The 27231-nt window shown below is 57.7% G+C and overlaps 3 protein-coding genes across 10 annotated transcripts in view; 1 reads left to right on the top strand and 2 right to left on the bottom strand.

Moving 5' to 3' along the window:
* Nucleotides 1–24796, top strand: part of RNF123 (ring finger protein 123) — a 27999-nt gene extending 3203 nt beyond the window's left edge. For 3 of the 6 annotated variants that reach the window (XM_045530215.1, XM_045530214.1, XM_045530216.1), the window contains exons 4-39: nucleotides 2304–2383; nucleotides 2522–2616; nucleotides 2999–3053; nucleotides 3167–3252; nucleotides 3546–3632; nucleotides 3860–3927; nucleotides 4078–4203; nucleotides 4561–4675; nucleotides 4758–4862; nucleotides 5302–5427; nucleotides 5543–5635; nucleotides 5711–5784; nucleotides 6519–6636; nucleotides 6833–6932; nucleotides 7117–7178; nucleotides 7364–7435; nucleotides 7622–7742; nucleotides 8509–8610; nucleotides 9881–9987; nucleotides 10215–10413; nucleotides 10779–10924; nucleotides 11235–11318; nucleotides 12048–12155; nucleotides 16326–16503; nucleotides 17281–17355; nucleotides 17480–17567; nucleotides 17656–17743; nucleotides 17830–17914; nucleotides 19294–19433; nucleotides 19549–19737; nucleotides 19825–19900; nucleotides 20124–20208; nucleotides 23808–23950; nucleotides 24072–24166; nucleotides 24296–24381; nucleotides 24459–24796. In XM_045530215.1, the coding sequence (XP_045386171.1) occupies nucleotides 2304–2383; nucleotides 2522–2616; nucleotides 2999–3053; nucleotides 3167–3252; nucleotides 3546–3632; nucleotides 3860–3927; nucleotides 4078–4203; nucleotides 4561–4675; nucleotides 4758–4862; nucleotides 5302–5427; nucleotides 5543–5635; nucleotides 5711–5784; nucleotides 6519–6636; nucleotides 6833–6932; nucleotides 7117–7178; nucleotides 7364–7435; nucleotides 7622–7742; nucleotides 8509–8610; nucleotides 9881–9987; nucleotides 10215–10413; nucleotides 10779–10924; nucleotides 11235–11318; nucleotides 12048–12155; nucleotides 16326–16503; nucleotides 17281–17355; nucleotides 17480–17567; nucleotides 17656–17743; nucleotides 17830–17914; nucleotides 19294–19433; nucleotides 19549–19737; nucleotides 19825–19900; nucleotides 20124–20208; nucleotides 23808–23950; nucleotides 24072–24166; nucleotides 24296–24381; nucleotides 24459–24579 (3778 nt within the window). In that variant the 3' untranslated portion in view covers nucleotides 24580–24796. Of the gene's footprint in view, nucleotides 1–2286; nucleotides 2384–2521; nucleotides 2617–2998; nucleotides 3054–3166; nucleotides 3253–3545; nucleotides 3633–3859; nucleotides 3928–4077; nucleotides 4204–4560; nucleotides 4676–4757; nucleotides 4863–5301; nucleotides 5428–5542; nucleotides 5636–5710; nucleotides 5785–6518; nucleotides 6637–6832; nucleotides 6933–7116; nucleotides 7179–7363; nucleotides 7436–7621; nucleotides 7743–8508; nucleotides 8611–9880; nucleotides 9988–10214; nucleotides 10414–10778; nucleotides 10925–11234; nucleotides 11319–12047; nucleotides 12156–16325; nucleotides 16504–17280; nucleotides 17356–17479; nucleotides 17568–17655; nucleotides 17744–17829; nucleotides 17915–19293; nucleotides 19434–19548; nucleotides 19738–19824; nucleotides 19901–20123; nucleotides 20209–23807; nucleotides 24167–24295; nucleotides 24382–24458 lie in introns of those variants that run through there. The other 3 variants (XM_045530219.1, XM_045530218.1, XM_045530217.1) reach the window with 3 other exon arrangements.
* On the bottom strand, nucleotides 20547–23429 carry AMIGO3 (adhesion molecule with Ig like domain 3). The gene has a single exon (XM_045530226.1). It carries the CDS (start codon nucleotides 23062–23064, stop codon nucleotides 21538–21540), a length of 1527 nt encoding a protein of 508 aa, XP_045386182.1. The 5' UTR covers nucleotides 23065–23429; the 3' UTR covers nucleotides 20547–21537.
* GMPPB (GDP-mannose pyrophosphorylase B) lies at nucleotides 24766–27231 on the bottom strand. Of its 3 annotated transcripts, none has more exons than XM_045530227.1 (10): nucleotides 27107–27231; nucleotides 26854–26987; nucleotides 26644–26724; nucleotides 26504–26552; nucleotides 26223–26365; nucleotides 25862–26020; nucleotides 25700–25778; nucleotides 25499–25626; nucleotides 25233–25415; nucleotides 24766–25149 (listed from the first exon to the last, which is right to left on the bottom strand). In XM_045530227.1, exons 2-10 carry the CDS (start codon nucleotides 26980–26982, stop codon nucleotides 25018–25020), a joined length of 1083 nt encoding a protein of 360 aa, XP_045386183.1. In that variant the 5' UTR covers nucleotides 26983–26987; nucleotides 27107–27231; the 3' UTR covers nucleotides 24766–25017. The 3 variants fall into 3 exon arrangements, with proteins under 3 accessions (XP_045386183.1, XP_045386184.1, XP_045386185.1); XM_045530228.1 differs by having other exon boundaries at nucleotides 25517–25626; XM_045530229.1 differs by lacking the exon at nucleotides 27107–27231 and having other exon boundaries at nucleotides 26644–26720; nucleotides 26854–26933.

Genomic DNA, 27231 nt, shown 5'->3' with positions numbered 1-27231 from the left:
CATTTTAGCAGAAACTTAGAAATAGAAGAAGGAAAAACATCTATCACCTCTTTATTCTAATGTGATCATTTGAATGTGATTCTTTTCTGTTTTCTTTATCTCATGATGTGTGTAGTTCAGATTATGCTGTATAGAAAACTTTTTAAATATCTGTCATCTTCAGTTCTTTTCTTTAAAAAATTTTTATTGAGCTATAATTGACATGCAATAAACTGCCTGTATTTAAAGTGTACAATTTGATAAGTTTTAACATACATATGACCTGTCAAACCATCACTACTGTCAAGGTAATGAACATATCCCTCACTTCCAAAAGTTTATAGAAGTTTGGATCCTATTTTATCATTAAACGCTATCCCGTGAGTATCTTTCCACATTACGAATTGATTTTAGTGGGCATCTGTAGGGCCGGGGTCAGCAGGGGGTGGTCTGCTGTGCTACTGTGGCCCATAGCACTGCCCTAGTTTGGAGCGACTTTTGCTTTTGTAAACAATGCTGTGAAGATGCCCAGGGTCAGCGTCATGTGGCTAGAGTGTTTGAGCTGCCATCACCTTTAAGACTATTACCAGATTACTTCTTCAAAGGATCATTGAGGTTCTCCCTGCAGTGAGGCATGGTTGTCCTGTCTCTCGCCCCTCACCAGCTTCAGCTCCTCTGCCCTTCACAGCCTCTGCTCTTTGGACAGGCCCAAAGGGCAGCACCATTGCCTGTTTTCTTTAAGTGACTATGGTGGTCAGAAAGTTCCTACTTGCAGAGGGCCACTGCTGCCCTGACCCCATTCCCAGTCCTGGCCTGTTCCCAGGGCCATCTGATCCCTTCCTCATGTGATACCAGAGATGGTCCCGCTGCTGCTGGTGCTGTGGTCGCCAAGATGGGAGAGCAGGTGGTGAGGCCGTCAGTCAGTGGTTGTGGGATGCAGGGCCCTGGACTAGGACCTAGAAAGTCCAAAAAGGGCGGACAAGTGCTGGGGTTGGCCAAATGGGCAGTGCTGCAGACGCTCACCAGAGGCTCTGTCAGGCCAGCTGCCCACAACCACGTGCAGCCTTCCCCTGGGGTCAGGCACAAGACTTGCTCTTGGGAGCAAGCATAAGACTAGCCCTCCTAAGCACAGGCCTGCAAGAACTGTGCCTGAGGAAGCCTCGTTTCTCCCTGGACCCATTGGAGTGTTCCAAGATGAGGTTGGCATTAGCCTTCCATGCTGCTGGCTGGGCACCCCACTGCATAGCCTGGCCTTGGTCTGGGGCTCACGGGTAGGAGGGGCCTTTGTGCATCTCTACCTCCTGCAGCGCAGGGCCAGTAGACTTACGGCAGGGGAACATGTGGTCCCTGAGCCTGGGTCATAGCTACTTTGTCAGAGTTGGTGCTTTGGCCCGTCTACATCCCCTTCCAAATCCTACTGTCTGGGCAGTGAGTAGGGTAGGAACTGGGATTAAACATGGAAGAGCAGGTGCTGGTAATCTGTAGCCTGGATCCCAATGGGCATCGGGCCTCTGTTCTGCTTGAGTCCTGCTGGTTACTACCACCCCACTCCATGCTATTCTTAGCAGCCAAGCTCAGGACAAAGCTGGCCAGCATTAGACAGTGCCCTTTCTCCTCTGGGCATGTGTGTTGAGAGAATGAGGGGGCCACCCAGGCAGATTTTTCCAACCCCTTTGGCTAGAGCAGGTGGCAGGTAGGTAGGCCATGCGCTCTGCTTGCTATTTATGGACAAGTAGGTACAGGATAGAGCCAGCCAGCAGCTCAGAGGGCTGAGCCCTTCATACTGTCAGGGCATGTCTGATTCAACACAGTCTCCCCTGGCTGGGTGACAGAGAGATTGGAAGTCTGCCCCCAGAGGAACCACAGGCCTAGCGTCAAGGGCTGGCCTGGGCAGCCTTGGTAATGACCATGTTGGGGACCAGCATTTCTCCCAGGCTTCTCCCAGACATACTCAACACAGCGACCTTCGAGAATGGGCAGGTTATGTATGGGCTATGCACATGTTCTTTCTTGGAATCTTCACAGCATCTCTGACATACAGCTATTTTTCCCTTTTCACAGATGAGGGTTAAGGCTTAGAGAGGGCTGTTATTTTTTAACAGTCCTGAGAGGCACCAAATTGGATGGGTTATAATTTTTAGTTTAGTAGATAATCCAGTCTTCTGACCCCCGATATGCCAGAGTATAGGAACAGACACCACCCTTTTTCTGGAGTCTAGGAAGCTGCCCTCTGAAGCTCAGGGGAAAGGGTGGGAGAGGGGTTTAGTGTCATCTGGCTGATTTCAAGGACTTGTGGGCCCCTGGCAGCCTCTCACTTTCCCCAGGAAACCCCTGAACTTCCAGAACCTGCCAGAGCATCTGGACCAGCTGCTACAGGTGGACAATGAGGATGAGGAAAGCCAGGGTATGTGGCAGCCTCTGGGGTGGGGTCGGGTGCAGAGCTGGTACCTGGAGGGCCTGGAGGCTTCCCTAGTGAGCTCAGTGCACCCTGTGCGTTCTGCCAGACCCCTGCCTGCCTCATCCCCACCTCTCCCCTTTTCAGGACAGGTTGAAGGGCGGCTTGGCCCATCCACTGTGGTCCTGGACCACACAGGTGGCTTTGAAGGGCTTCTCCTGGTGGATGATGACCTGTTGGGGGTGAGTGAGGGCAAGATAGGGGCCCACCCTCTTCTCCTCCTGTCTCTCATCGTGATGGGGGTAGCAGTAAACTCATCATGATGTGACCCTAGACCATTGTATCCTCAGTCCTCAAACCCTCCTGACATAGCCCAAAAACACTCTTGATGTGACCCTAGCCCCAAGCCCTTCCCAACACAGTGCTGAGCCCCTCCCAGGATGCTCTGGTCTAGAATCCCTCCAGGCACAGGGCTTGACCCTCCCACCCTCTCCAGGCATGGTGCAGATTGGCCATGATAGGCAGGTCCTGCCAGGGCTAGCCCAGTTGGGGATGGGGTCTTTCTCCCTTGGGGAGGTGCTTTGTGTGCCTGGGTGGAAGCCACCACCCCACTTCTTTACCCAGGTGATTGGACACAGCAACTTTGGCACTATCCGCTCTACCACGTGTGTGTACAAAGGTGAGGTCATACTCCATCGTGGCCCAGGGAGCTGGGAGGATGTTGGAGGGCCTAGGCCTGGAGGCAAGAGGCAGTCTTTGTCCACCTGCTGGGCCTAACTCAGCTCTTTCCAGGGAAATGGGTCTACGAGGTGCTCATCTCCTCCCAGGGGCTCATGCAGATCGGCTGGTGCACCATCAACTGCCGCTTCAATCAGGAGGTATGTGCGGGGCTGGGGGGCTCCCCCAGAGAGACCCCCTGCCACAGGCCTCATCAGCACTCTGAAAGCCCCTCAGACCTGCTCAGGACCCTAACCTGGACTGTCCTCTGGAGAAGGAATGGGTCCCAACCCATCCCAGGGTACCATCCCCACCCAGAGAACACCGCTCACTCCTTCTCTCAGAGCATCAGTCCCCTTCTCCAGAGCCACATGGGTCCAAGGCTGGTGATTGGTGGGCTCTGGCCCTGCCCCCACCTATGTCACCCTGGGCCTCACAGGCAGTTCCTCCCTAGGAGGGGGTTGGAGATACACACAACTCCTATGCCTACGATGGCAACCGGGTACGCAAGTGGAATGTGACCACGACGAATTATGGCAAGGTGAGGACAAAGCCCCCTGTGGATCATCTGCCCCAGACCAGCCCCACAGCTTATCTGGAGCCCTTGGGCAGCCATGAGGAACTGTAGGGCACCAGAGAAGGGACAGGGACTCAGGTCCTCTGTACTTGTGACCAGTCCCCCCGGGTGGTCCTGGAAACGTGGCTGGGGGTGCAGGTTGGGCAGGCCGCTGTGCTTCTGTACATCCGCAAGGCCTCCTCTTGTGGCAGGCATGGGCAGCAGGGGACATTGTGAGCTGCCTGATCGACCTGGATGATGGTACCCTGTCCTTCTGCCTGTGAGTCTCCCACCTCTGTCTGTAGGCCTGGCCTCTGGGGCCTCCTGGGACTGCCTCCAGTTTCCTGGTCCCTGTAATGGTTTTGGTAGCCTGAGGGTGGGCAGCCACATCTTCTTAGCACTGGCTTACAGACCCACCTTTCTCCTCCAGGAATGGCGTGTCCCTGGGCACTGCCTTTGAGAACCTCTCCAGGGGCCTAGGCATGGCCTACTTCCCAGCCATCAGCCTCTCTTTCAAGGAGTCCGTGGCCTTCAACTTTGGGAGCCGTCCTCTGCGATATCATTTTGGGAAGATGGCCATGGGCTGCTTAGAAGTTCTTGGGGAAGCTGGGATGCAGGGCTCCCACTTCTGGTGGCAGGCCCTGGCTGCCCAAGAAATGAGTAGGGTGCAGCTTAGGGTGCCAAGGACAACAATCCTTGCAGCAACCTTATCAGATGGGTACCATTATTGTCCGTGTTGGACAGGTGAAGAACGTGAGTGACAGGAGAAATTTCACCCATGGGGAATCAGTGGGAGAGTTGTGATGCAAACCAGCCCTGCCCTGGAGCCCAGGCCCCTCCTCAGTGGTGTCGGGGAGGGAGTGGGTACATCTGAACCACAGATCAGGTGTTGCTGGCTTAACTCTTGTGGCACCTACCCAGTGGCGGGCTACCGGCCCCTGCAGGACCCACCGTGTGCTGACCTGGTGCGGGCACAGAGGTTGCTGGGCTGCTTCCGGGCAGTGCTGAGTGTGGAGCTGGACCCTGTGGTGAGCTGGTGTCTGGGCTGGGTGAGCTGGGGGTCTGCCCCAGCCCTCTGCCCCTCATAGCCCTCCATCCTCCCCCCAACAGGAAGGGCGACTGCTGGACAAGGAGGGCTCTGAGTGGCAACTGCAGGGTCAGCCGACCATCCTCCTCACATTGGCCCACATCTTCCATCGCTTCGCACCACTGCTGGTGAGGAGACACGGGGAGGGGAAGAGGCAGGCTGTGCTACACGTGCCTGTGCCACGGGCAAGGGTGCTGAGGTGCACGAGGCCCAGTAGCATCCCCTGGCAGGGGCACCCTGTGACTAGAGCCCTCCTAATTCAAGGACAGCACCCCAGGGAGGAGGGGACACTTCTAGCTGAGGGCATTAGGGGATGTCCTAGAAAGAAAATTGAAGCCAGGCCGGGGAAACTGCGTGTGCAAAGTGCTAGAGGGTTGTGGGGCAGTGGCCCTTCTTGTCCCTCAGTCAGACTCCAGAAGGACCCATCTGTGTGTTGGGGTTGCTTGACGGGCTCAAGACTATGTCTGAGGCCTGAGCCTTCAGCACGGCCTTGGCCATGTGCCAGGGCAGGGGTGCCTTGACCACAGCAGAAGGCCACCACCTCACCAGCGTCTGCCCTTGGTGCAGCGCAAGGTGTACCTGGTGGAAGCTGTGCTCATGAGCTTCCTGCTGGGCGTCGTGGAGAAGGGCACACCGGCACAGACGCAGTCCGTGGTGCACCAGGTCCTGGACCTCTTGTGGCTCTTCATGGAGGTGAGGCTCTTTACCTCAGACCTCACCGGGCTGCCAGGCTCTACTGGGGTGGGGGAGATGCAGGAGGGTCTTGGAAAATGCCCCAAACATGGCTGCCCTGGCATCTCTCCCCCAGGACTACGAGGTGCAGGATTGCCTCAAGCAGTTGATGATGTCTCTGCTGCGGCTGTACCGGTTCTCGCCCATCGTCCCAGACCTGGGCCTGCAGGTGGGAGCACCTGCCCCTGCCCCCCAGCCCCTGGGCCTCACGGCCCGCTCTGTGCTAAGCACTCCCTCTCCGCAGATCCACTACCTGCGGCTCACTATCTCCATCCTGAGGCATGAGAAGTCCCGCAAGTTTCTGCTTAGCAACGTCCTGTATCCTTCCCTCGCTGCCAGGCAGGCCAGAGATGTGGTGCCCTCTGGGGTCAGCAGAGGCCAGGGAGGGCAGTGTCCATCTGGCCAGGGGTCTACAGAGCAGGGAAGGTAGGGCAAAGGACTCAGGGTGGCGGGCTGCCTGGCCAGGGCTTTCCAAACGGCTGCAGACTCTGGCTCAGGGAAGGGTGGGAAGGCCACCAGGGCCTGCCCTCTTCAGCCAAAGCCCTGCACTTTTGTCTGGTTCCACAGTGGGGATTCCTGCAAGATCTTTAAGGAGGCAGCTGTTCCTGCTTCCCAAAAATGTTAAGAACTGCGTAAGTAAGAGAGAGAGCCTAGCTTTGGACTCCGGGCTGGGAAGCCTGAGCTCATAGCCATCTTCTCAGTCTGGGGTCTTCCAGCCTCCAGGAGGCAGAAACAAAGCTGGGAAACACAGGAGCCAGAGTTGGAGCCTAGGAAGAGGCCACCAGGCCCTCTCTCCAGTCTGTCCTACAGTTGCTATTCCTGTGACAAACCTTTCTCCTGCACCTGCTGGGTATTGGACTTGGTAGGCTTGGAAAGGCCGTAGCTCTTTCTCCAGGTTCATACTCTGGGGAGGCAGGTGCATAGTAGCAGTGGTACCCTTGGCAGTGGGCGAGCTGTGGTGGGCACACCTAGGGGTGGGCTTCCCAGGGAGAACTTGTGAGAGTGTATAGGGTGCCCTTTGGTGAGCAGAGCCCTGCCTTGACAACCACCAGCTTCGACATGCTCCGGTCTGTTGTCTTCTTTTACATCAAGAGCCCCCTGCGCGTGGAGGAGGCCGGCCTGCAGGAGCTCATTCCCACCACCTGGTGGCCCCACCGCTCCAGCAGGGAGGTGGGTGGACGCCAAGTGGGGTGGGCAGTGGTCATAGTGAGGGCTAGTGGGGGTATCCACCAGCACAGTGTAGCAGGCCTCTTCGCAGCCCTGGTCCCCGGAGTTCTGGGGGTGGGGCGGGAGGTCTTCTGTCTGAAGCAGGCCTGGGTAAGTCCTGGGCGACCCTGCTGTCTTCCATCCCTCTGTGCCTGCCTAGGGCAGAGAGAGTAAGGAGGTGAAGGAAGAGACAGCGGAGGAGCGGATACGGCGGCGAGCCTACGAACGGGGCTGCCAAAGGCTCAAGAAGCGCATCGAAGGTCAGCCCCATCTTGAGCATCGAGTGGGGAGGGGGTTGTGTATGCATATGGGGGCTCTTGTATTGACTGTGCCTAGGTTGGGCTCGGGGAGCCCTGGTGGTGGAGCCCTGACCCAAACCTGCTACTCCTCCCATCCCCGGGAGCCTGAGGGCTGTGTCTCCCCTCCCCGCCCCCCCCCCCCCAGTGGTGGAAGAACTGCAGGTCCAGATCCTGAAGCTCCTGTTGGACAATAAAGATGACAATGGGGTGAGTGACTCCCAGGTGGCTATATGGGTCCCTGGTGGGAAGGGATGCTGTATTGGGCCCCAAGACCCACAGGGTGGGGGCTGGTGCAGGTTCGCATGGCGGTGCCCAGGTAAGATAGGCTGAGTGAGTCTGGTCTGGGCTGGCATTCTCAGCTCATCACAGCCTGGTTTTTCCTTCCCTTGAAGGGTGAAGCTTCAAGGTACATCTTCCTGACCAAGTTCCGCAAGTTTCTGCAGGAGAACGCCAGTGGTCGTGGGGTAGGTGACCTCCAGACCAGCCCACTGTGGACCCCTGGCTGTGTTGCAGGGGCTGCCTCATCCCTGCTCCTTCCTCTGCTGTCTTTCCCTCCTCACTCAATCCAGGACCCTGGGGCAGGGCCTTGGATGAGGAATGGACTGGGCTCTGGGCTGGCACCAAGGCATGTTTATGCCCTGTGCCCACAGAACATGCCCATGCTCTGCCCGCCTGAGTACATGGTCTGCTTCTTGCACCGGCTGATCTCTGCCCTGCGCTACTACTGGGATGAATACAAGGCTTCCAACCCCCGTGCTTCCGTCAGTGAGGGTGAGTGGCACTGGGGCCCCAGGTCAGGGGGCACCCCCTAGTGTTGGTGCGGAGTGCTGAACTGAGGGGGTGGGGCTGAGGGGAGCTGTCCCTGGCCTCCTGCCCAGGTGTCCCACCCACAGGTGGCTTCCCCACCGGGGCAGCAGGAGCCCTGTGCTCTAGGACTGCCATGTCCACATTTGCTCTGACTGTCCCCACTGGCTCCTGCCCACTATGGGCTATTTCCCTCAGTCCTAGCCCACGCAGCTCTCTGTGCAGTCCTTTGTAGGGCTGCCTTGGGTGGGTGCAGGGGCCCTGTGTTTGTGTGGGACAGAGTGCCCAAGGGTCAGTGGGAGCCTTACCCACCCTGGATTGGCCACCCCCGCACCCCCCCAAGGAAGGCTGGGAGCACTGTAATGAAAGAGGGGGTGGGTGGGCTGACAAAGGCCGTGGGATCTCGTTGAGATGGGGTGGGGTGTGTGGGTGCTCCCTGCACTGCCATCAGGGGTGAGCACCCAGAGGGCAGGGGCTGAGCCTCTCTGCTTCTTCCCTGAGTGACCAGCCACCATCAATGCTCCTTCATCCCAAATTGTGTAGTTGCTGTCACTGACCTGAAATGGCAGAGAGTGGGGGAGGTAGGAAAGGCCTGGGCTGTGGTCCCACTGCCTGGGTGGCCAAGGCCAGAAGTGGGGAGCTGGCTGTGCTAGGCCAGAGTAGAGGGGAGGGCTCTGGGGAGGGTCTTCTTGCTGGGTCCTGACTGCTGGCCCTGCCTCCTGACTCCTTACAGAAGCCTACATCCCACCCCAGGTCTTCTATAATGGCAAGGTGGACTACTTCGACCTGCAGCGCCTGGGGGGCCTCCTCTCACACCTGCGGAAGACCCTCAAAGGTGCGTGCAGGCCCGAGGGCAGTGAGCAGGTCTGGAGCCTGGGGTGGACGTGGATGAGGGGTAGAAGGGCGGCGGTTCCTGAGCCTGTTCTGCTGTGGGTGCTGAGCTGTTCTGTGCCCACCAGAGGGCGCTCGAGTCCCTCCACCGGCTCAGGTGGGGAGATGCTGATCTGTGGCTGCCCCTGGGCTTGGGCCCAGTCATCCCCTCCCTTAAGCACTCACCCCAGAGGAAGGCTGGAATGCTGTAATGAAATAGGGGGCAGGTGGGCTGACAGGGGCCATGGGATGTGCAAGGTGGGGCGGGGGTGTGCAGGTAGGTGCTCCCTGCGCTGTCGTTGTCAGGGGTGAGCACGAGTTGCTCCAGTGCAAAGGGCTGGGAGCTCAGTGCAAGCAAGGCAGGGATGCCAGAAACCAGCGTGGCCTGGAGGCTGGAAGCCGTTGGTGTGCTGGGGTGTAAATGTGAGGCAGGGAGTGGTGGGAATTGCTGCCAAGGGGTCTTGGTGGCAGAATCTGAGGGCCTTGCAGGCCACAAAGCAGATGTGGACTCATTCCAGAGGCACCGTGGAAGGCCGTAAGTAGGGGCGTGAGGGGCGTCTACATTGTAAGCAGCTCACCCTGGCTGCTGTGGTGTGGAGACCTGAGTGCAGGGGCTGAGAGACAGGGAGGCCGGTTGTCTAGGCAACAGAGGATGAGGGCCTGTGCCAGGGATGTGCGGGAGGAGTCAAGGATGACCCCAGGCTTCCTGCCAGAGGTTGTGTGGATGGGCACCATCAGGGAGAGGGACTGCACAAGGAGGCTGAGATGACAAGTTCGTGTTTGAGGTGCCCAGGGATGGAGCCAGCAGTGAGGCTTGTGCTAGATGCAGAGGTGGTACAGTCAGCTGTCAGCGTAGCTGTGGAGATGAGTCTGGGATGAGGCTTGGCTGCCCCGGGGAGTGTACAAAGTGAGGAAGCAGAGGCCCAGGTAGTCTGGGATCTCCTCTTGTTTATGGGGCAGAGGAGGCCCTGGAGAGCGTGAGGTCCCAGGAAACGTAGACAGGGCCTGACAGGAGGGGTGTGATGGGGAAGGCCTCCTGCTACTGACAAGGGGCCCTTGGGATGCAGAGTGAAGGCTGGACTGGAGTAAGTGCGGGGCCGAGGGACAAGCACAGTGGTACTCGGGGCCCTGCAAGGCCTCCTGCGCAGCCTGCTAGTGCTCTCTCCGTCCTGGGCACTTCCACCTGTGGCCCCTCACTCGCCTTTGCCTGAGAACCCTCCTACCCTTCCTGCCAGATGACCTTGCTTCCAAAGCCAACATTGTGATCGACCCACTAGAGCTCCAGGCGGCCACCATGGATGACCTGGATGAGGATGAGGAGCCAGCCCCGGCTGTGGCCCAGGTGCCGCAGTAGGGACAGGCGGGGGGCTTCGTGTTGGGCCTTTCCTTTATCATATGGGCAGGGGTATCACACATGGCCACCTCCCCTCCACAGAGGCAATGGGCTCATTACTGCAGGCAGAGGCCCGAACCTTCCCTTCCCAGTCCCCAGCCCATGGGTCCAGGAGCCCTGAGCCTGCCCTGGTCCCGGGGAGCTGAGTTTCCTCTGGCCCCCTCTCTCCACTGCAGCGCCCCATGCAGGCCCTGGCTGTGGGGGGGGCACTGCCCCTGCCCCGGCCCGGCTGGCTCAGTTCTCCCACGCTGGGCCGAGCCAACCGCTTCCTCAGCACAGCGGCTGTAAGCCTCATGACCCCCCGGCGGCCTCTGAGCACCTCGGAGAAAGTGAAGGTCCGCACGCTGAGCGTGGAGCAGAGGACCCGTGAGGACAGTAAGTGCTGGGTGGGGTCAGGCAGGGCACTGAAGGACCTTTCTACTGCGTACAACCCCCTACCCTGGGCAAAGCCAAAATACACCCCCACGCCCTCCCAGCCCCAGCCTGTCAGCATCCCAAGGGCACAGGAAGTGCACTCTGAAGGCAGGAAATCGATGCTGCGGAAATAGGTCCTAGCACTGCAGGGCCTTGGCCCACACCCCCACCCCACCCCACCCCCTTGTCCTCCCTACAGGTCCCTCCTTGGGCACAGGAAGGGGAAAGAGGATTCCCTCTCCCGCTGTGAGGTCTATCCAGGCTGGCAAGCTTAGGAGAGACCCAGCATGGCCTTGACCCTGATTCTGCCTTCCCCCACTCCCTAGTTGAAGGCAGCCACTGGCACGAAGGCCTGCTGCTGGGGCGGCCCCCCGAGGAGCCTGAGCAGCCTCTCACCGAGAACTCGTTGCTGGAGGTCCTGGACGGTGCCGTCATGATGTACAATCTCAGTGTCCACCAGCAGCTGGGCAAGGTCTCGCACTGTTGGTCCACACGCGTCGGGTTGCAGGGTGTTCTGTGCGTTTGGATGCATGTGTGTGCACCCCCATGTGTGTGTGCGCCTGCGGGGCTGCCTGTGCATGACTGTGCAGGTGAGCACGTGCCACAGCAAGACTGATTTCTGCCACTGCTGCTTAGGTCTGACCTGTTTGACTATTGTGGAAGGGGGGCCACCCTGGGCCTAAAGTTGGGAGCTTGGCAGGGCTGGAGTCCAGGTTAGGTCTGAAGAAGCCTGGACGAGGTGCCCAGGGGTCACTGTAGACATGTGGTATCCAATGCTCTAGATGGTGGGTGTCTCCGATGATGTCAACGAATATGCTATGGCTCTGAGGGACACAGAGGACAAGATCCGCCGGTGCCCCAAGAGGGTAAGGCCTGGATAGGTGGCAGGTGTTGGGAGGGAGGGCTGTGCCCAGGGCAGTTTGCTTACTCAGGGCTGCCAGGGCAGCCCACAAGGGAAATCTGGTTGAGGGGACTGCCCCAGCAGTTCTCCTTGTCCCTACCCCCAGCCTGACCATACCACACCAGTGAGAACAGAGCTGGCAGCAGGGCCTGGCACGACCTGAGCCCCATCGCCATGTAGCCTGTGCCAAGGTGCCCCCACCCCCAGCCCACTAAGTGCTGCGGCACCCCCACAGTCCTCATCAATTATGGATCGACCCTGAGTGCTTCCTCGGCCACTTGCAGAGTCAGCGGGAAGCAGGGCCTGGCTCCCCCACACCCCAGGATGCCCACTGCCATAGCTGTGCTGCCCTGGGGAGTGGCGACAAGAGCGCTCAGGGTGGGCTTCCCGGGCAGGTGCCCCAGCCCCACCTGTCAGCTGAGCCCTGGGCCTGGCCAGCTGCTGGGACTGTGATTCTGGCACCAAGTCCTTGGGGTGCTCTGGCTGTGGCTCCCAGACCCCCAGCTGGGCCTCAGTTCCACATCCTGAGGGGGTGTCCGTGGCCCTGCTCTGAGGCTTGCTCGGGGACACCTGCTGGTCAGCAGGGGAAGAGGGTTTTGAGAAGCGGAGCCCAACTCCGTGCCTGCTGCAGGCACTAGTTGGGGGCTGAATGGGACTACGTACGTCATGACTGTCCTTTCTCCTTGGGTGGCAGAGGACGGACATCCTTGCAGAGTTGACGAAGAGCCAGAAAGTTTTCTCAGAAAAGCTGGACCACCTGAGCCGCCGTCTTGCCTGGGTCCATGCCACTGTCTACTCCCAGGTTAGTTGGGTGCCTCAGCCAGTGGCCCTGCCCCAAGCTCGCTGTCGGCCATGCGTCGGGCAGGCTTGTGCCAGGACCCTCGATGCTCCTTGCCCTCTTGAGCCTCTGGCACACACATGCCCCTTCCATCCCCTCCTCCTGCCCTGTACCCTGTCCTCTGTACTTCCTATGCCCCATGGACTTGAGTAGGTGCCATTTCTAGACCTTGGTATGCCTCCAGCTCACCAATCCTCCCCGCCCCTCCTCTCTCCTCTCAGTTTCCTGACCTCCCCTCACCAGGGCATCAGCGCTCTGCACCTTTCCCTGAGCCTTGCCCCCACCTTCTGCCTCTGCCAAGTCTGACTCACCTGCCACCTGTGAAGCCACTGGCTTGTTCCCTCCTCACTGTTCCATTCAGTAACATGTACCCAAAGCCTGGAGTGTGCCAGGTGCTGTCCTGGACACTAGGGACACACAATAATGAACCCAAAAGACGAGCCTCTGCCCTCCCAGGGCACTCAGCCTGCCATCTTCCTGGGCGCACCCCTCCCCCATAACTGGGCCATGAAGCCCCTCGCTGTCTTCATCTCCACATCTCTGACTGGTGTTTCTCCTGCTGGCTCCTCCCCAAAACCTAAACCACCTCCACCTGTTACCCACTCCTTCCTCTTTCTGTCACAGATGACCTTGCCTCAAGCCCCGTGAGGATGATCCTGTCGGGGGAACTTCCCTCCATCCCCCACCAGGATTTCATGCCTGCCCACCTCCCTGGGCTGTTCTGCCTGCCTCTCTCATACTGTCTTCTCAGGACCCTTCCCATCTCTCTGCTTTCTTTTTTTTTTAATTCTGCCAAAATATACATGACATAAAATTTGCCATCTTAACCCATTTTAAAGCGCTAAGTATATATAATGCATGTTGTACAGCCAATCTCCAAGCCTGTTTCATCTTACAAAACTGACACTCTGTCCTATTAAATAATAACTCCCCAACCCCTTGGCCCCCAGCCCCTGGCAGCCACCATTCTGCTTTCCGTCTCTCTGATTTTGATTGCTCTAGGTGCCTCGTGTAAGTAGAATCTTACAATATTTGTCTTTTTGTGACTGGCTTGTTTCACTTAGCCTAATGTCCTCAAGAACGTAAGTCTTGCAGGACATACATATACTGTACTTCAGGCAAGGTTTCGCTCTGTCACCTGGGCTAGAGTGCAGTGGCACCATCATAGCTCACTGCAACCTCAAACTCCTGAGCTGAAGTGATCCTCCTACCTCAGCCTCTCAAGTAGTTGGGACTACAGGCGCATGCCACCACACTCAGCTAATTTTTCTATTTTTGTAGAGATGGGGTCTCGCTCTTGCTCAGTCTGGTCTTGAACTCCTGACCTCAAGCGATCCTGACACTAGGGCCTCCCAAAGTGCTAGGATTACAGGCGTGAGCTACAGGCCTGGGCTACATTCTGGGGATTAATCCCTTATCAGATATATGATTTGGAAATATTTTCTCCCATTCCATTGGTTGTCTTTTCATTCTCTTGATAGTCATCTTTGATGAAGAAAAGTTTTTGAAGAAGTCCAATTTATTTATTTAGTTAGTTAGTTATCTGGGCTTTTAAAACATATTTAAGAAATCACTGCCAAATTCAAGGTCATGAAGCTTTTCCCCTGTTTTCTTCTGAGAGTTTTATAATTTTAGCTCTTAAGTTTAGGTCTTTGATCCATTTTGATTAATTCTTGTATGTGGTGTAAGTAAGGGTCAACTTCATCTTTTGTATGTGGATGTTCAGTTTTCCTAGTGCCATTTGTTGAAAGGCTGGCCTTTTCCCATTGAAGGTCTTAGCATCCTTGTTAAATCATGTGATCATATATGCAAGGGTTTATTTCTGGGCTCTCTAGTCTACTGTGTTCATCTGTGTGTCTATCTTTATGCCAGTACCATTGTTTCAATTACCGCGGCTTTGCTCTAAGTTTTGAAATCAGGAAGTGTGAGACCTCCAACTTTGTGATTTTTCAAGATTGTTTTGGCTATTCAAGGTCCTTCGAGATTCCATATGAATTTCTATTTCTGCAAAAGAAACACTGCGGAGATTTTGATAGGGATTGCATTGAATCTGTAGATTCCTTTGGGCAGCACTGACATCTTAACAATATTAAGCTAACAGCCCATGAACACAGGGTGTCTTTCCATTCATTTAGATCTTTAATTTCTTTCAGCAATATTTTGTAGTTTTCAATGTAGCTTCAAGTCTTTTGCCTCCTTCATTAAGTTTATTCCTAAATATTTTTTTCTTTTTAATGATATTGTAAATGGAATTGTTTTCTTGATTTCCTTTCATTTTTGTGTGTTGATTTTGTATGCTGCAACTTTGATGAATTTGTTTATAGTTCTAGCTGAGTTTTTTTTGGTATGTGTGGAATCTCTTTTTTTTTTTTTTTTTTTGAGACAGAGTCTCACTCTGTTGCCCAGGCTAGAGTGCCGTGGCATCAGCCTCGCTCACAGCAACCTCAAACTCCTGGGCTCAAGCGATCCTCCTGCCTCAGCCTCCCGAGTAGCTGGGACTACAGGCATGCGCCACCATGCCCAGCTAATTTTGTCTCTATATATTTTTAGTTGGCCATATAATTTCTTTTTATTTTTAGTAGAGATGGGGTCTCGCTCTTGCTCAGGCTGGGTATATGTGGAATCCTTAGCGTTTTCTACATGTAAGGTCATGTCTGCAAACAGACATAATTTTACTTCTTCCTTTCCAGTTGAGATGCCTTTTATTTCTTTTTTCTTGTCTACTTGCTCTGGCTAGGATTTCTAGCACTAATGTTGAATGGAAGTGGCAAAAATGGGCTAACTTGTCTTGTTCTTGGTCTTAGGGAAAGATTTCAGTCTTTCACTATTGAGTATGATGTTAGATGTAGGCTTTCCATATATGGCCTTTATTATGTTGAACTGCCTGCTTTCTTCTGCGTCTTTAGCACTCACTCACCTGTCTCTCATCCAATCTCTCCCATTATTAAAGGAAAGAGCCCATGAGGCTTTTCCTTGACTCCACATCTGCCTATAGCTACCACTTCTCCTTCTCTGCATCTTGGTTCCCTCATCTTCCCCTTCCTTTCAGCCCAGCACAGGCTTTTCCACATCTCTGAAATAGTTCTGCCACGGTCCCCATCTACCTGCCTACCCCCAACCTTGCTGGCACATCCCCGTCTCCATTGCACTGGCCTCTTCACTTCGGTGAAACCATTGTCATCCCCTCCTCAGACTCAGCCTCCCCTGGCCTTCTGTAGCAGCAGGATCTGCACTGCCCACCCATGTGCACCCAATCCTCCCTGCCCCCACCCCCGCCAACCTCTTGTTTACATCTTGAGTCCTCAGGTTTTAGAGCACATCAGAAAGCTGGTTTAAAGCCCAGAGATATGGATGCTGTGGGTGTGGGCTAGGGCCCAAGCCTTCGTGTGATACCGACATGGAATCTCTGGGAACCACACTGGGGAATAGGGCTCTTGGCAGGTTTTGTCCGTTTCCTGTGGCCTCTGTTCCACTAATAGTCACACTGCCCCCTGCCTTCCCACCACCTTCTTTGAGCTTCAGATCAAATTTTTACCTGCCTCCCCTACCACCTCTCTGGGGTACTAGCCGTAGATGCCGCATACTCTGCTTGTCCATGTCCCTGCCCTGCCTGAGGCCTGCTCCTCCTCTAGCACTTCTGACCTCCACAGGGGCTCCACCACCCCCACAAACTTGGGCCCCATTTTTAGTGCAACCTTTCCCTTGTCCCCACAGCCCATGAGTGCATCCCTAGTCCTGGTCTTGCAGTCCTTTGTCTGCCCTCTTCGGCCCAAATGAGACTGGGGCTTCCTCACTGTCCTGTCCACACTTGCCCTACAGCCCCTTCGGCATTAGGCAGTGTTCCAGCACAGAGTTCTGGTCACATCATCCGCTTGCTTAAAGTCTTGTACCTCTTAAAACACACAAACCAGAGTCTGATCTGGGTCACAGTACTGCCCTCTCCAGGCTGGGTGTGCCCCTCTTGCCTACCAAGGACTTGGTTGCCCCTGCTTGAGGTGCTACTCACACTTCTTGCAATCCAGGTCTCAGTTCTGATGTCACAGCCCTGGGGAGGCTTTTCCCAATCCCCACACCAGGCCATGCCCCCTGTGACCCTTCCGGTGAACAGCCCAGCGCCCTGTGTGCCTCCTGCAGGAGAAGATGCTTGATATCTACTGGCTGCTGCGTGTCTGCCTGCAGACCATCGAGCACAGTGATCGCACGGGTTCTCTCTTTGCTTTTATGCCTGAGTTCTACCTGAGCGTGGCCATCAATAGCTACAGTGCCCTGAAGAATTACTTCGGCCCTGTGCATAGCATGGAGGAGCTCCCAGGTGATGGGGCCATTCAGGCTGGGGCAGAAAAGGGGACCTTCAGCATGATCCTGAGGAGCCCTGGTCTAAGCCCCCCCACCCTGTGCCCAGCAGCACGCCTCCATGTGGGGCCGGGGAGGCCGGTCCCACTTTGGCTCGCCCTGCAGCAAAGAAGCATTTGCACCCTGCCTTGGCTCCTCCACAGAACCAACAGCTCCTCCCTGGTGCTGGGAGGAAAACAGACAAGATAGAGCACGGGGTGGGGACCCCTTGGCCTTTACTTCCTCCTAGTGCTGCTCCAGCAGCCAGTTGGCACCTTACCCTGCTGCCCTGGCCCTGGTCACAGAGTGTGACAATTGGTCAGGGGCAGAATGGTTTGTTTGTCTTTGGAAATCATAGCAGGGGAGGGGCCCTGCTGGGGGCCACATAGGAGCCTGGGCTTCTCAAAGACCACTGATTCCAGGCCCTGGCTGGCTCCTGCCCCAGACCTCAGTGCAGGCTTTGTCTTCAAAGACAGAGTTGTGGGTGCCTGGGGGCTTTGCCTGCTGAGTCATCAAGTGTGTGCTGAGGTAGGTTTGAGCCCAGATTAAGGCTCTTGGCAGGTGAGCCTGTGCCTTAGTCCCTCCACAACTGCTAGGGAATACCTTGACTGATGTCCCCAGATGCCAGCCTGGGTCCAGACTAGCCCTTGGAGCCAGCTCTGGAGCCTGCTACCCAAACCCACCCACCATGCCAAGGGACGTGCCTGCCTCTGGAGCCCCCACTCCCGCCAGCAGTTCTCACTACCCACCTTTGCAGGCTATGAAGAGACGCTGACCCGCCTGGCCGCCATCCTTGCCAAACACTTCGCCGACACACGCATTGTGGGCACTGGTGAGGTGCCCCGGAGGGCCAGGGGAATGGGGTGGGATGGCACCTCTTGCGGGCTGCTATGCAAAATGCAGCCAGGTGGGTATGAGGCATGGGGCCAGGGCTGAGGTGTGCCCTGTCCATGCAGACATCCGAGACTCGCTGATGCAGGCCCTAGCCAGCTACGTGTGCTACCCACACTCCCTGCAGGCCGTGGAACGAATCCCAGAGGAGCAGTAAGTGGGGGATGGGGGGCCACACACCCTATCCTGCCAAGCACCATGCCCAGCCTCACCCCATGCCTGCCACCCCTTGTCCTCACAGGCGTATCGCCATGGTACGGAACCTCCTGGCACCCTATGAGCAGCGGCCCTGGGCCCAGACCAACTGGATCCTAGTGAGGCTCTGGAGGGTAAGTCTGACCTGAGAGGGGGTGACCAAGGCTGGCTGGAGGAAGAAGTTGCCCTGCCTCTCTGACCCCCCCACTGACACCACTAGGGCTGTGGGTTCGGGTACCGCTATACACGGCTGCCACATCTGCTGAAAACCAAACCTGAGGACGCCAATTTGCCCAGCCTCCAGAGTGAGTATCTAGGTCAGGCAGTCCTGGCAGCATCCTGGGCAGGGCGGGCTGGGCTGGTGGCCCTCACCCACTACTTACTCTTGGGTTTCGTCAAACTCTCCCGCTTCTTCCAGCCCCTCCAGGCTCCCTATCTGTCCCCTGGGGTTTCCATTTTCCCCACTTCCTCCCAGCCAAAGACACTCTGGGATTACTCTCAGTTGCCCCACAGTTCCACGTGTGCCCTTTGGGCCTCTTCACCCTGCCTGGGTCACAGTGGAAAGAGACAACATCTTCCCAGCCTCCTGGCAGCTCATGCAAACTGAACACTCTGTCCCTTGCCCTCTAAGCCAGCTCCCTGACCTCCCAGCACTGTGTCCTTCTGCTCTTTCTTTGATCTCTACTGGTGCCAGACCTAGGGGATCAGATACCTGAGTCAAGCAGGAACACAGACTGGAGGTTGGCCAGGGCCCCAGAGAGTACTCATGGGCTTCCTGGAGTAAGGGACATTTTGTCAAGAGCAGAAGCTGTGCTTTCTTCCCAGGGTCCAGCAAAGTCTCATGAGCCTGAGGACCTTCAGCTAGGCTGGCCTAAGGTCTTGCTTGGGGTGTCTAACTTGCAAAGTGTCTGTCACACACTGTACTCACCCTGTATGGTGGCTCTTCTTGGCTCATGCACTATGTTTCTGCCTTTGTGGGCAGTGTTTTAGTCTGAGGGATGTCCCCAGAGAGGCCAAGTGCCTTGTGCGTAGTCACACAGGAAGTCCTTGCCAGTTGCCTCTTGGGCAGAACTGAGCTGCAAGTGGAGAGCTGGCAGTGGGGCCAGATATGTGTCCTGCTGCTGCGGGAACTATTGATTGGCATTGAGAGGGGTGGGGAGGCAGCCAGGCCAGCTGCAGCTGAGGGCTCTGGTTACTGCTGCCTGCCAGCCCAGACTTGGCTCCCACCACCTGGGCCATATGCCAAGGCCAGGCCAAGGGCAGCAGAGGACGGTGGAGGACAGCAGGGCTTGCAGCAGTGCTCAGAGTAGGCTCTGAAGAAGGTGGCCTTGATACCAACAGGGAAGAATCTGTGTTTCCCTGTCTCAGTCTGACCCTATCTGAAGGGCTTGTGACTCAGAACTTGCTGAGGGTCAGGCTTGGGCTGTGTGGCTGCTCTAGGCAGAGGTAGTGGGGTGGTGTAGGGACTGGAAACTGCAGCCTATGGCTTGCCCAGCAGGAGGGGACAGATTTAGCCTTAACCTCCAGGCAGTTGCACCCTGTCCACCACCTCATGACCTAAGCATTCCCAGGGAGCCATCTTCCTGTTCTTACACCAATGGCCCAGTGGGTAAGGACAGAGGCAAACAGGCAATGGCCAGTGTGGTGAAGTCCCTGATGATGCCACCTCCCCATGCTCCTGCAGAGCCCTGCCCCTCCACCCTGCTGCAGCAGCACATGGCGGACCTGCTGCGGGAGGGTCCTGACGTGGCGCCTAGCTTCCTCAACAGCGTCCTCAACCAGCTCAACTGGGCCTTCTCTGAGTTCATCGGCATGATCCAGGAGGTGGGCTGTGGTGGGTGTGGTGGGGCCTTGTGGGTCAGGGTGGTGCAAGGGACAAGGAGGGGCCCAGGTATAGCCAGGCCACTCACTGCTGCTTGCCTACATGTTGGTGGCACAGATTCAGCAGGCTGCTGAACGGCTGGAGCGAAACTTCGTGGACAGCCGGCAGCTCAAGGTATGTGCCACCTGCTTTGACCTCTCGGTTAGCCTGCTGCGTGTCTTGGAGATGACCATCACACTGGTGCCTGAGATCTTCCTTGACTGGGCTCGACCTAACTCTGAGATGCTGCTGCGGCGCCTTGCACAGGTGTGTCCATCTGGGCAAGAAGGGTGGGACCCTGGGGCACCCCAGTGGTGACCCTGCCCATCCACCAACAGGCTCTTGCCCTCATAGCTGCTGAACCAGGTGCTGAATCGGGTGACAGCTGAGAGGAACCTGTTTGACCGTGTGGTCACCCTACGGCTGCCTGGTGAGGACCTAGATGCCCTGCACCCCAATACACCACAGGCCTTGGTTCCTCTGCCAAGAGTGGTGATGCCTGATCCTCCGTTCTGTCCCAGGACGGCCAGGTGCAATGCCCTCCAGGCTCAGCTCACCCTCCTGTGGGGAGGACAGTGGGAAGGGTAGATGGCATCGGCCAGGACTGGAGGCCCTGCAGCGGGGGTTCATCTCCTTCCTCCCCCTCCCCTTAGGCCTAGAGAGCGTGGACCATTACCCCATTCTGGTGGCAGTGACAGGCATCCTGGTGCAGCTCCTGGTGCATGGCTCAGCCTCCGAGTGAGTGTTGGGGACTGTGGTTCTCCATGGGAGCTGGGTGTGTCTGATGTGGAGGGGCTGGGTCTCTCTGTACCTCAGTTTCCTCATCCCAAAATGGACTTCAGTATCAAGTTTTGAGGCAGAGAGGGTGCTCAGGTGTGAGCTGCCTCAATTGCGTCGGCAGCAGCTGCTCTGAATAGGAGAATCAGGGACCCAAGCAGGGCAGGGTGTCCAGGCTCACAGCCACTGGGCTGTGGCCACGCCTTAGGTGGGACATGGCGGCCAGGACTCTGGAGGGTGTGCCATCCTGCGATGGCCAGGGCAACACTGCTGGATCAAGAGCTGAGCACACACAATGCTACCTTTGCGCAGGCTCCAGCAGCGAGCATGTACCGCCTTTATTAAGAAACTCTGTAACAGTTGAGCCCAGGACACCCATGGGGCCCCCGGCTCAGCCCCCACCCATGAGGGGTTCCCAGACCTCTCTTCCCTGCCTCCCTGCATTGGGAGTGGTGAGATGCATATAAAGCCAGGGCACCGCCTCAGCCATTAGGCTGAGACCAGTGCCAGCCCTTAAGAGGCTCCTGCCCTCAAGGGACATGGAGTTCCAGCTCAGCCCTCCCAGCTTGGCCATGTTCGCCAGGCTTTTTACTGTTGAAAAGTGGGGGGCGCTAGCCACGATGCCCTTCACTGCTGTCCGTAATGGGCTCTGCCTTCCGAGTGACAGCTGGATGCCCCTGGCCAGAGACAGTGGGGCCACTCTGGCTGGGGCTCAGGTCAGGCCCCCCAGGGGTCTCTCAAGCAGCCTTGCCTGCCATATATCTGCCTCTCAGACTCTGCATGAAGTTGTGAAGCTTTCAGTAGGTTGGACGTTGGTGCATGGGGGAGTCCTGTTTCACCAGAGGGAGGCCTTGTTTTTTCCTTCTGTCCTGGAGTTGGGGGCTAGAGCTTCCTACAGAGCCCTCCTCCTTTTCGCCTGTGGGCCCACTCCCTCCCCAGCACCTTGGGAAGGGTTAGGTGGTTACGCTTCAGCTCTTCTATACCACTCAGGATGGTGCCTCCATCCCCAATCCTCATGGGGCATTTGGGCACTGGGTGGTCCCAGGGAAAGCCAGCACTAGCAGACCCTAGAAGGGCCTGGGGCCTTTGTTGGGGCAGAGCAGGAGGCAAGTTGGGGACTGCAGGCCCCCTACCAGTAAGTAGGGCCATTGTGGTTCAAGTAAGGCCCATACAGGAGGCCAGGGGAGGAGACACAGTGCTTCCCTCCAGCATGTGGCAGTTCTCCGGGCCGCAGCAGGGAGCAGGGCAAGCAGCAGGAGGGTGGGGGCCTGAGTGGGGCCCCTGGGCAGCCTAGGTCATCACGAGACCCTCCGAGCCTGTGGAGCTAGCAGACTCGGAGCCAGCCTTGAGCCGCAGGCCCACGGGGTTGCAGAGATCGAAGTCCTCAGCTACCGCCAGCTGCACGCGCCCACTGAGGCCCCTCCTGCCTGGCTCCAGAAAGACCACGTGCTTGTGGACACTGGCCTTGCGGCTGGGTGCCTCTGGCGGGGTGGCGCTGAGTACGGAGGACTGCGCGCTCAGCTCCTGGAGCGGGCTGGGGGTTCGGGGCCAGCGGCGGCAGCGGCAGGCACGACGGCAGCAGCGGCAGCAGCCCCGGCAGGGCGGTGCGAACAGGTAGAGCAGCACTAGCACCAGGCCCACCGCGCAGCCCAGAAGCGTGGTGAAGCCCGTATTGAAGGCCTCTGGCTCGGGGCGCGAGAGGTGCACGCTCACGTTGTACTCGTGTGTCTGGTTGTGGTGCAGGCGGGGCCCGGTGGCCAGGCACACGAAGACACCCGCATGCCGCTGCTGCACGTTGCCTATGGCCAAACTGCCGTCTGCCAGCACCGCGATGCTACCGTCGCGGGATCCTGGCGCCACGAGCAGCTCATTCTCCGGCGAAACCCAGGCGATGCGCACGGCCGGGGCGCTGGTGTTGCAGTATAGCCTCAGGGACCGACCCGCCTGCGCGTGCAGCTGCTCTTCTGGCCGCTCTAGGCCAAGAGCTGGGGCAGCAGAGCAGTTCTCGAAGACACGGGTGTGCTCGAAGAAGCGCACGCGGGACATGGGTACATTGAAGGCCAGGCACGTGTACTCACGCGCGAAGTCGCGCATGGCGCTTAGGCCCCGCTGGTGCCAGCGCTGCAGCAGGTGGTAAAGGCGGCAGTCGCAGGGCAGCGGGTTGTTGTGCAAGTAGAGGCCATTCTTGAGGAAGGCTGGCAGTGCGGCCAGCTCTGGTACAGAGATGCGTCCCAGCCGATTGGAGGAGAGGTCCAGAGTACGCAGGTGGGTGGCACCCAGACCGTGCAGGTGGTCGAAAGAGAAGGACACGAGTTCGTTGCAGCCCAGGTAGAGATGGCTGAGCGCGCTCAGGCCGTGGAAGGCATGCTCGTCCAAGTGCGCAAGGCGATTGTTGAAAAGAAACAGCCTCTCCAGCGCCCCCAGGCCGTCGAGGTCGTGGCGGCCAAGCGCTCGCAAGGCATTAGATGATAGATCGAGCAGCCTCAGGCCGCTGGCATTGGTGAAGACGCCGCGACCCAGTACATCGAGCTCGTTGTGGCCTAGGCGTAGGTCGCGCAGCCGGGAGAGGGGCGTCAACCAGCCGGGGCGCAGGCGCTGGAGCGCGTTGTGGCTCAGGTCGAGGTCTGCAGCAGCGGCAGGTAACACGGTAGGCACGTCCTGCAACCCAAGGCCTGCGCAGCTCACCAGGTCGGCAGCGCAGACGCATTTGTGGGGACAGCTGTGGGGCGCAGGGGGCGGGAAGCCCTCCGAGTCCCGGAAGCCTAACCCACCCCGCGGCATGCACAGCAGTGTGCCCAGCAGCACCAGCCAGGCCATGGCGGCGACCACCAGGGATGGGACAGGGCAGCCCTGTGCAGGTCGCAGCTCCAGGACTCACCCACTTCTGCTCTGGTTCGACGTGTGTGGTGCCGGGTGGCTCATGGCCAAGGAGGCACGATGCGGGTTCCGCCTCGCACGGTCGACTGCTCCTGCTCCCTCATCCCCAGGTTGTGAGGCGCCCTCCTGCTTCCCTAGCTCTCTCCCGGCGCGTTGCTGATCGGCTTCTAAATAGTAGCCGGGAAGGGATGGCCCAGGGGGCGGGACCCGAGGCTCCTATTGGTTCCCGTTTCAGGGGGCGGGGCGGCTGCGTCCCCCTAGCGCTAAGCAACCTCCCTTGGCCGCCAGAGGGGAGGGAGTCTGACCCCAATGTCCTAGCCTGCCCTTGGCCAGAGCTTCCTGTAGCTCTTGTCTGTGTTGGAAGAGTAAAAGGGGAAGTGTGGGAAGAATGTCTCTAAACTGCTGTTAATGTTTTTGGTGTTTATTTGAAGTGATTATGAAAGATTAATATATTATGGGGCAGGTGGACTACCACTATCTTTCAGTGGCTTACCTGAGCCCTCTTAAACTGGTACCTGGGCTGTGTGGGACCTTCCAGGGATCCAGGACTTGTTGGGGGTCTGGAGATGTGAAGGATGAAGGGGGATGATAATGCACCTGTCATGGCACTCCTTCGCCCTGGTAGAGATTACTTTCAGACAGGCCCCCGGCCTCTGACTACCCTTGCACTCTCCCCTACCTAGGACAGAGAGAGCCACATCAGTGCTCCTGGCAGATCCCTGCTTCCAGCTCCGCTCAATATGCTATCTCCTGGGGCAGCCAGAGCCCCCAGCACCTGGCACTGCCCTGCCAGCCCCTGACCGGAAGCGCTTCTCCCTGCAGAGCTGTGAGTGGGGTGGGGAGAGCAGTCAGGTGCCTCAAGAACAGCAAATTCCCAGGCTGGGAATATTCAAGAGGCACCGGGTTCTTGAGCCACATTTGGCCTGACACTCCCTGCCACTCCCCAGATACAGATTATATCAGTGCTCAGGAGTTGGCCCAGGTGGAACAGATGCTGGCACACCTGACCTCAGCATCTGCCCAGGCAGCAGCTGCCTCCCTGGTGAGTGGGACCACAGTATACATCCAGGTCCCTGCCACTTGAACATGTGTGCACTCCTATATGCGCACAGTGTATGTCCATATATCTGGGCATCCAACTCCAGCTCACCCTCTGCTGTCCTCCCTGCAGCCCACCAGTGAGGAGGACCTCTGCCCAATCTGCTATGCCCACCCCATCTCTGCTGTGTTCCAGCCCTGTGGCCACAAGTCCTGCAAGTAAGTAGGCCCAATGTCTTGGTGGGGGGAGAGCAGTAGGAACACACAGGGCAGCCCTCACCCCTCCCCTGTTGTAGAGCCTGCATCAACCAGCACCTGATGAACAACAAGGATTGCTTCTTCTGCAAAACCACCATCGTGTCTGTAGAGGACTGGGAAAAAGCAGCCAGTACAAGTACCACTTCCTCAGCTGCCTAGTCCTCATAGCCTGCACCACCTTTGAACCCAGACCCAGGCTGGGCCCTATTTATGAGCTCCCTTTGCCATGTTCCCCATAGCACCCACCCCCGCCACATCCAACCTCCTTCTTGCCTGCCTGTAGCTTCATTGGTGGGAGCCCAGCCAAGGCCCTAATTGTGCCTGAGCTTGACTTTCAGTCAGGGCCACAGTGAGCATTAAATTATTATTCCATACAGCCCTGGCCCCGGCCCTTCTTGAGGGAGTAGGGTTTGTGGGGTGTGCCTAGCAGGGATTCTGCCAGATTATGTCCCCATGAGAAGACAGGTGTCCACCAGCTTCAGTCTCATCCAGACATTCCCAGAAAAATGGCAGCAAGTCCAGGGTCTTCTGATGTATCAGGCCAGTGCTCCCCTTGCCGATGGGGAAACTGGGGCTGGGCCAGCCCCACAGCATCCTTCACATGATGATGCGAGGCTCTGGCACGGACTCGCCAATAGACTTGTGTGGCAACACGCTGGCTCCGTTGAGGTAGAGCTCATCATTAACTATGACGTCCTCACCCAGCACTGTCACGTTCTCCATGCGAACCTCGGGGAGAGAAGATAGGCCTTGTCAGTGAGGCAGGCACATGCCCTCTCCCTCTCCCCACCTAGCCTAGCCCGCAGGCTTACCCACTGGCCCACACGGCAGCGCCAGCCCACAATGCAGGACTCCAGCCAGGAGTGGGAACGGATATGGGCATCCCGCAGCACCGTGCACCGCCGGATACACACGCCATCCTCCACTACCACACCAGGACCCAGGCTCACGTTGGGGCCAATGCTACAGTTCTGGCCAATGCGGGCACTTGGGTCCTGAGAGCAGTGGGGAAAATATAAGTGGGCCATTTGTGTCCGAAGACTGTGGGGATTAATGATGGGCTGGGCAAGGGCCTTACCACCAGCACATTGCCTACAATGCCAGGGCCTGAGCATAGTCTCTCAGGCTGCTTCTGCCTCAGTGACTGGAGGAAGAGGCACATGCCAGTGAGAAAATCCTTAGGCTGCCCAATGTCCATCCAGAAGCCTGTAGGGAGGGATGCATCAGGGGGCTCAGCCCAACCACAGACCACCCCCACCCTGTGGCCTCCCTGCCTCACCCTGCAGCTCCATGGCATATAGCTGCCCCTCCTTGGCCATAACAGGGAAGACTTCCTTCTCAATGGACGTAGGCTGCAGCTGTGGGAGTGGGCAGCTCGTGAGCAGGGTCGTGGTGGTGGCCTACCCCATCCCAGCCCACCCAGCAGCTGTCGCCTACACACCTGGATGCGCTGCAGGACCGCAGGGCTCAGGATGTACATGCCTGCGTTGATCTTATTGGACACAAACACCTGCGGCTTCTCCACGAACCGGTGAATGCGGCCTGTGTCAGCCTCACATACCACCACACCATACTTGGAGGGTTCCTCCACCTTGGTCACCTGAATGTAGTGGCACCTCAGACCTAGTCCAGTGTTCCTGAGCCTTCATAAACATGCTATCTCAAATCTCAGGGACTCCTCCCCAAATGCTTAAAGATAAATACTGCACAGCCCTGTACCCATAACATAAGAAGGTAGTTCAAGGCTGGGCATGGGGGGTGGGGTGGAAATGTCAAAAGAGATGGAAGACCTGGTCCCTTACCAGGATGGAGCCCTCCTGCCCATGGTGCCGGTGGAACTGCACCATGGCTTGGAAGGGGAAATCGCAGATCACATCACTGTTGAGGACGAAGAAGGGGTCTGCAGTCTCAGAGAGCAGGTCACGGGCCAGTGCCAGGGGCCCAGCTAGGGAGAAGGGGCAGGTCACCACCTTGCTGGGGGTCTGAATCCCTGGATCCAGGCTCAGCAGGCCCAATCCAGGCCAGGTCTTACCCCTTTCCTGGCCCTAAACCCTCCCCAAAGGACGTTCCTGTCTCTACTGACCTGTCCCTAAAGGCTCTTCTTCATGGGACATAGAGATTCGGATTCCCAACTGGAAGGAAGAAGCCCCCCAGTTAGGTTCTCCTACCAAGTTGCGAAGGTGAGCAAGGACCAGGAATAAGGGCCAACATTCCGTGCCTCACCCTCTGTTCCTGCGCCTTCATTTCCTTCTCCAACACCTGCGACATGTAGCTCACGGCCAGGATCACGTGGTCCACGCCTGCCTGTCAGACAGAACGCGGGCCGACAGGCGGGCTCAGCCGGACCGTACGGACGTTCCTAACCCCCAGTCGCTAGCCGTCCTTTGTCCAGCCAGGTACGACCAAGACCCCGATCCCGATCCCGGGCATTACCGCGGCCAGCGCCTCCACTTGGTGCAACAAGATGGGCTTATTGCAGAAGTCCACCAATGGCTTCGGGGTGCTCAGCGTCAGCGGCCGTAGCCGCGTTCCATAGCCGCCCACCAAAATCAGTGCCTTCATCGAGCCTACGGGCGATGGGAGAGTGAGTCCCGGGATCCGCGGTGCCTGCAGCCCGCCTGGTCGGCCCCTGCCGCGCACTCCCGCCGCTGTGCCCGGCCCCGCGCCCTTCACCAGCCTGACTGACCGACTGTGGTTCCACCTCGCCCGCAGGATCTGTCCTGCAGCCGGATTCAGGGCCGCCACAACCCAGGACACGACGCGAGGCGGAAGGCTGCGGGGCCCCACTCAGGCCGCACCGGCGCGGGCAGT

Source organism: Lemur catta, chromosome 18 (genome assembly GCF_020740605.2).
Source record: "Lemur catta isolate mLemCat1 chromosome 18, mLemCat1.pri, whole genome shotgun sequence".
Lineage (NCBI taxonomy): Eukaryota > Metazoa > Chordata > Mammalia > Primates > Lemuridae > Lemur > Lemur catta.
Note: the sequence above shows the minus strand (reverse complement) of the source record. Positions and strands in the feature narration are given on the sequence as shown.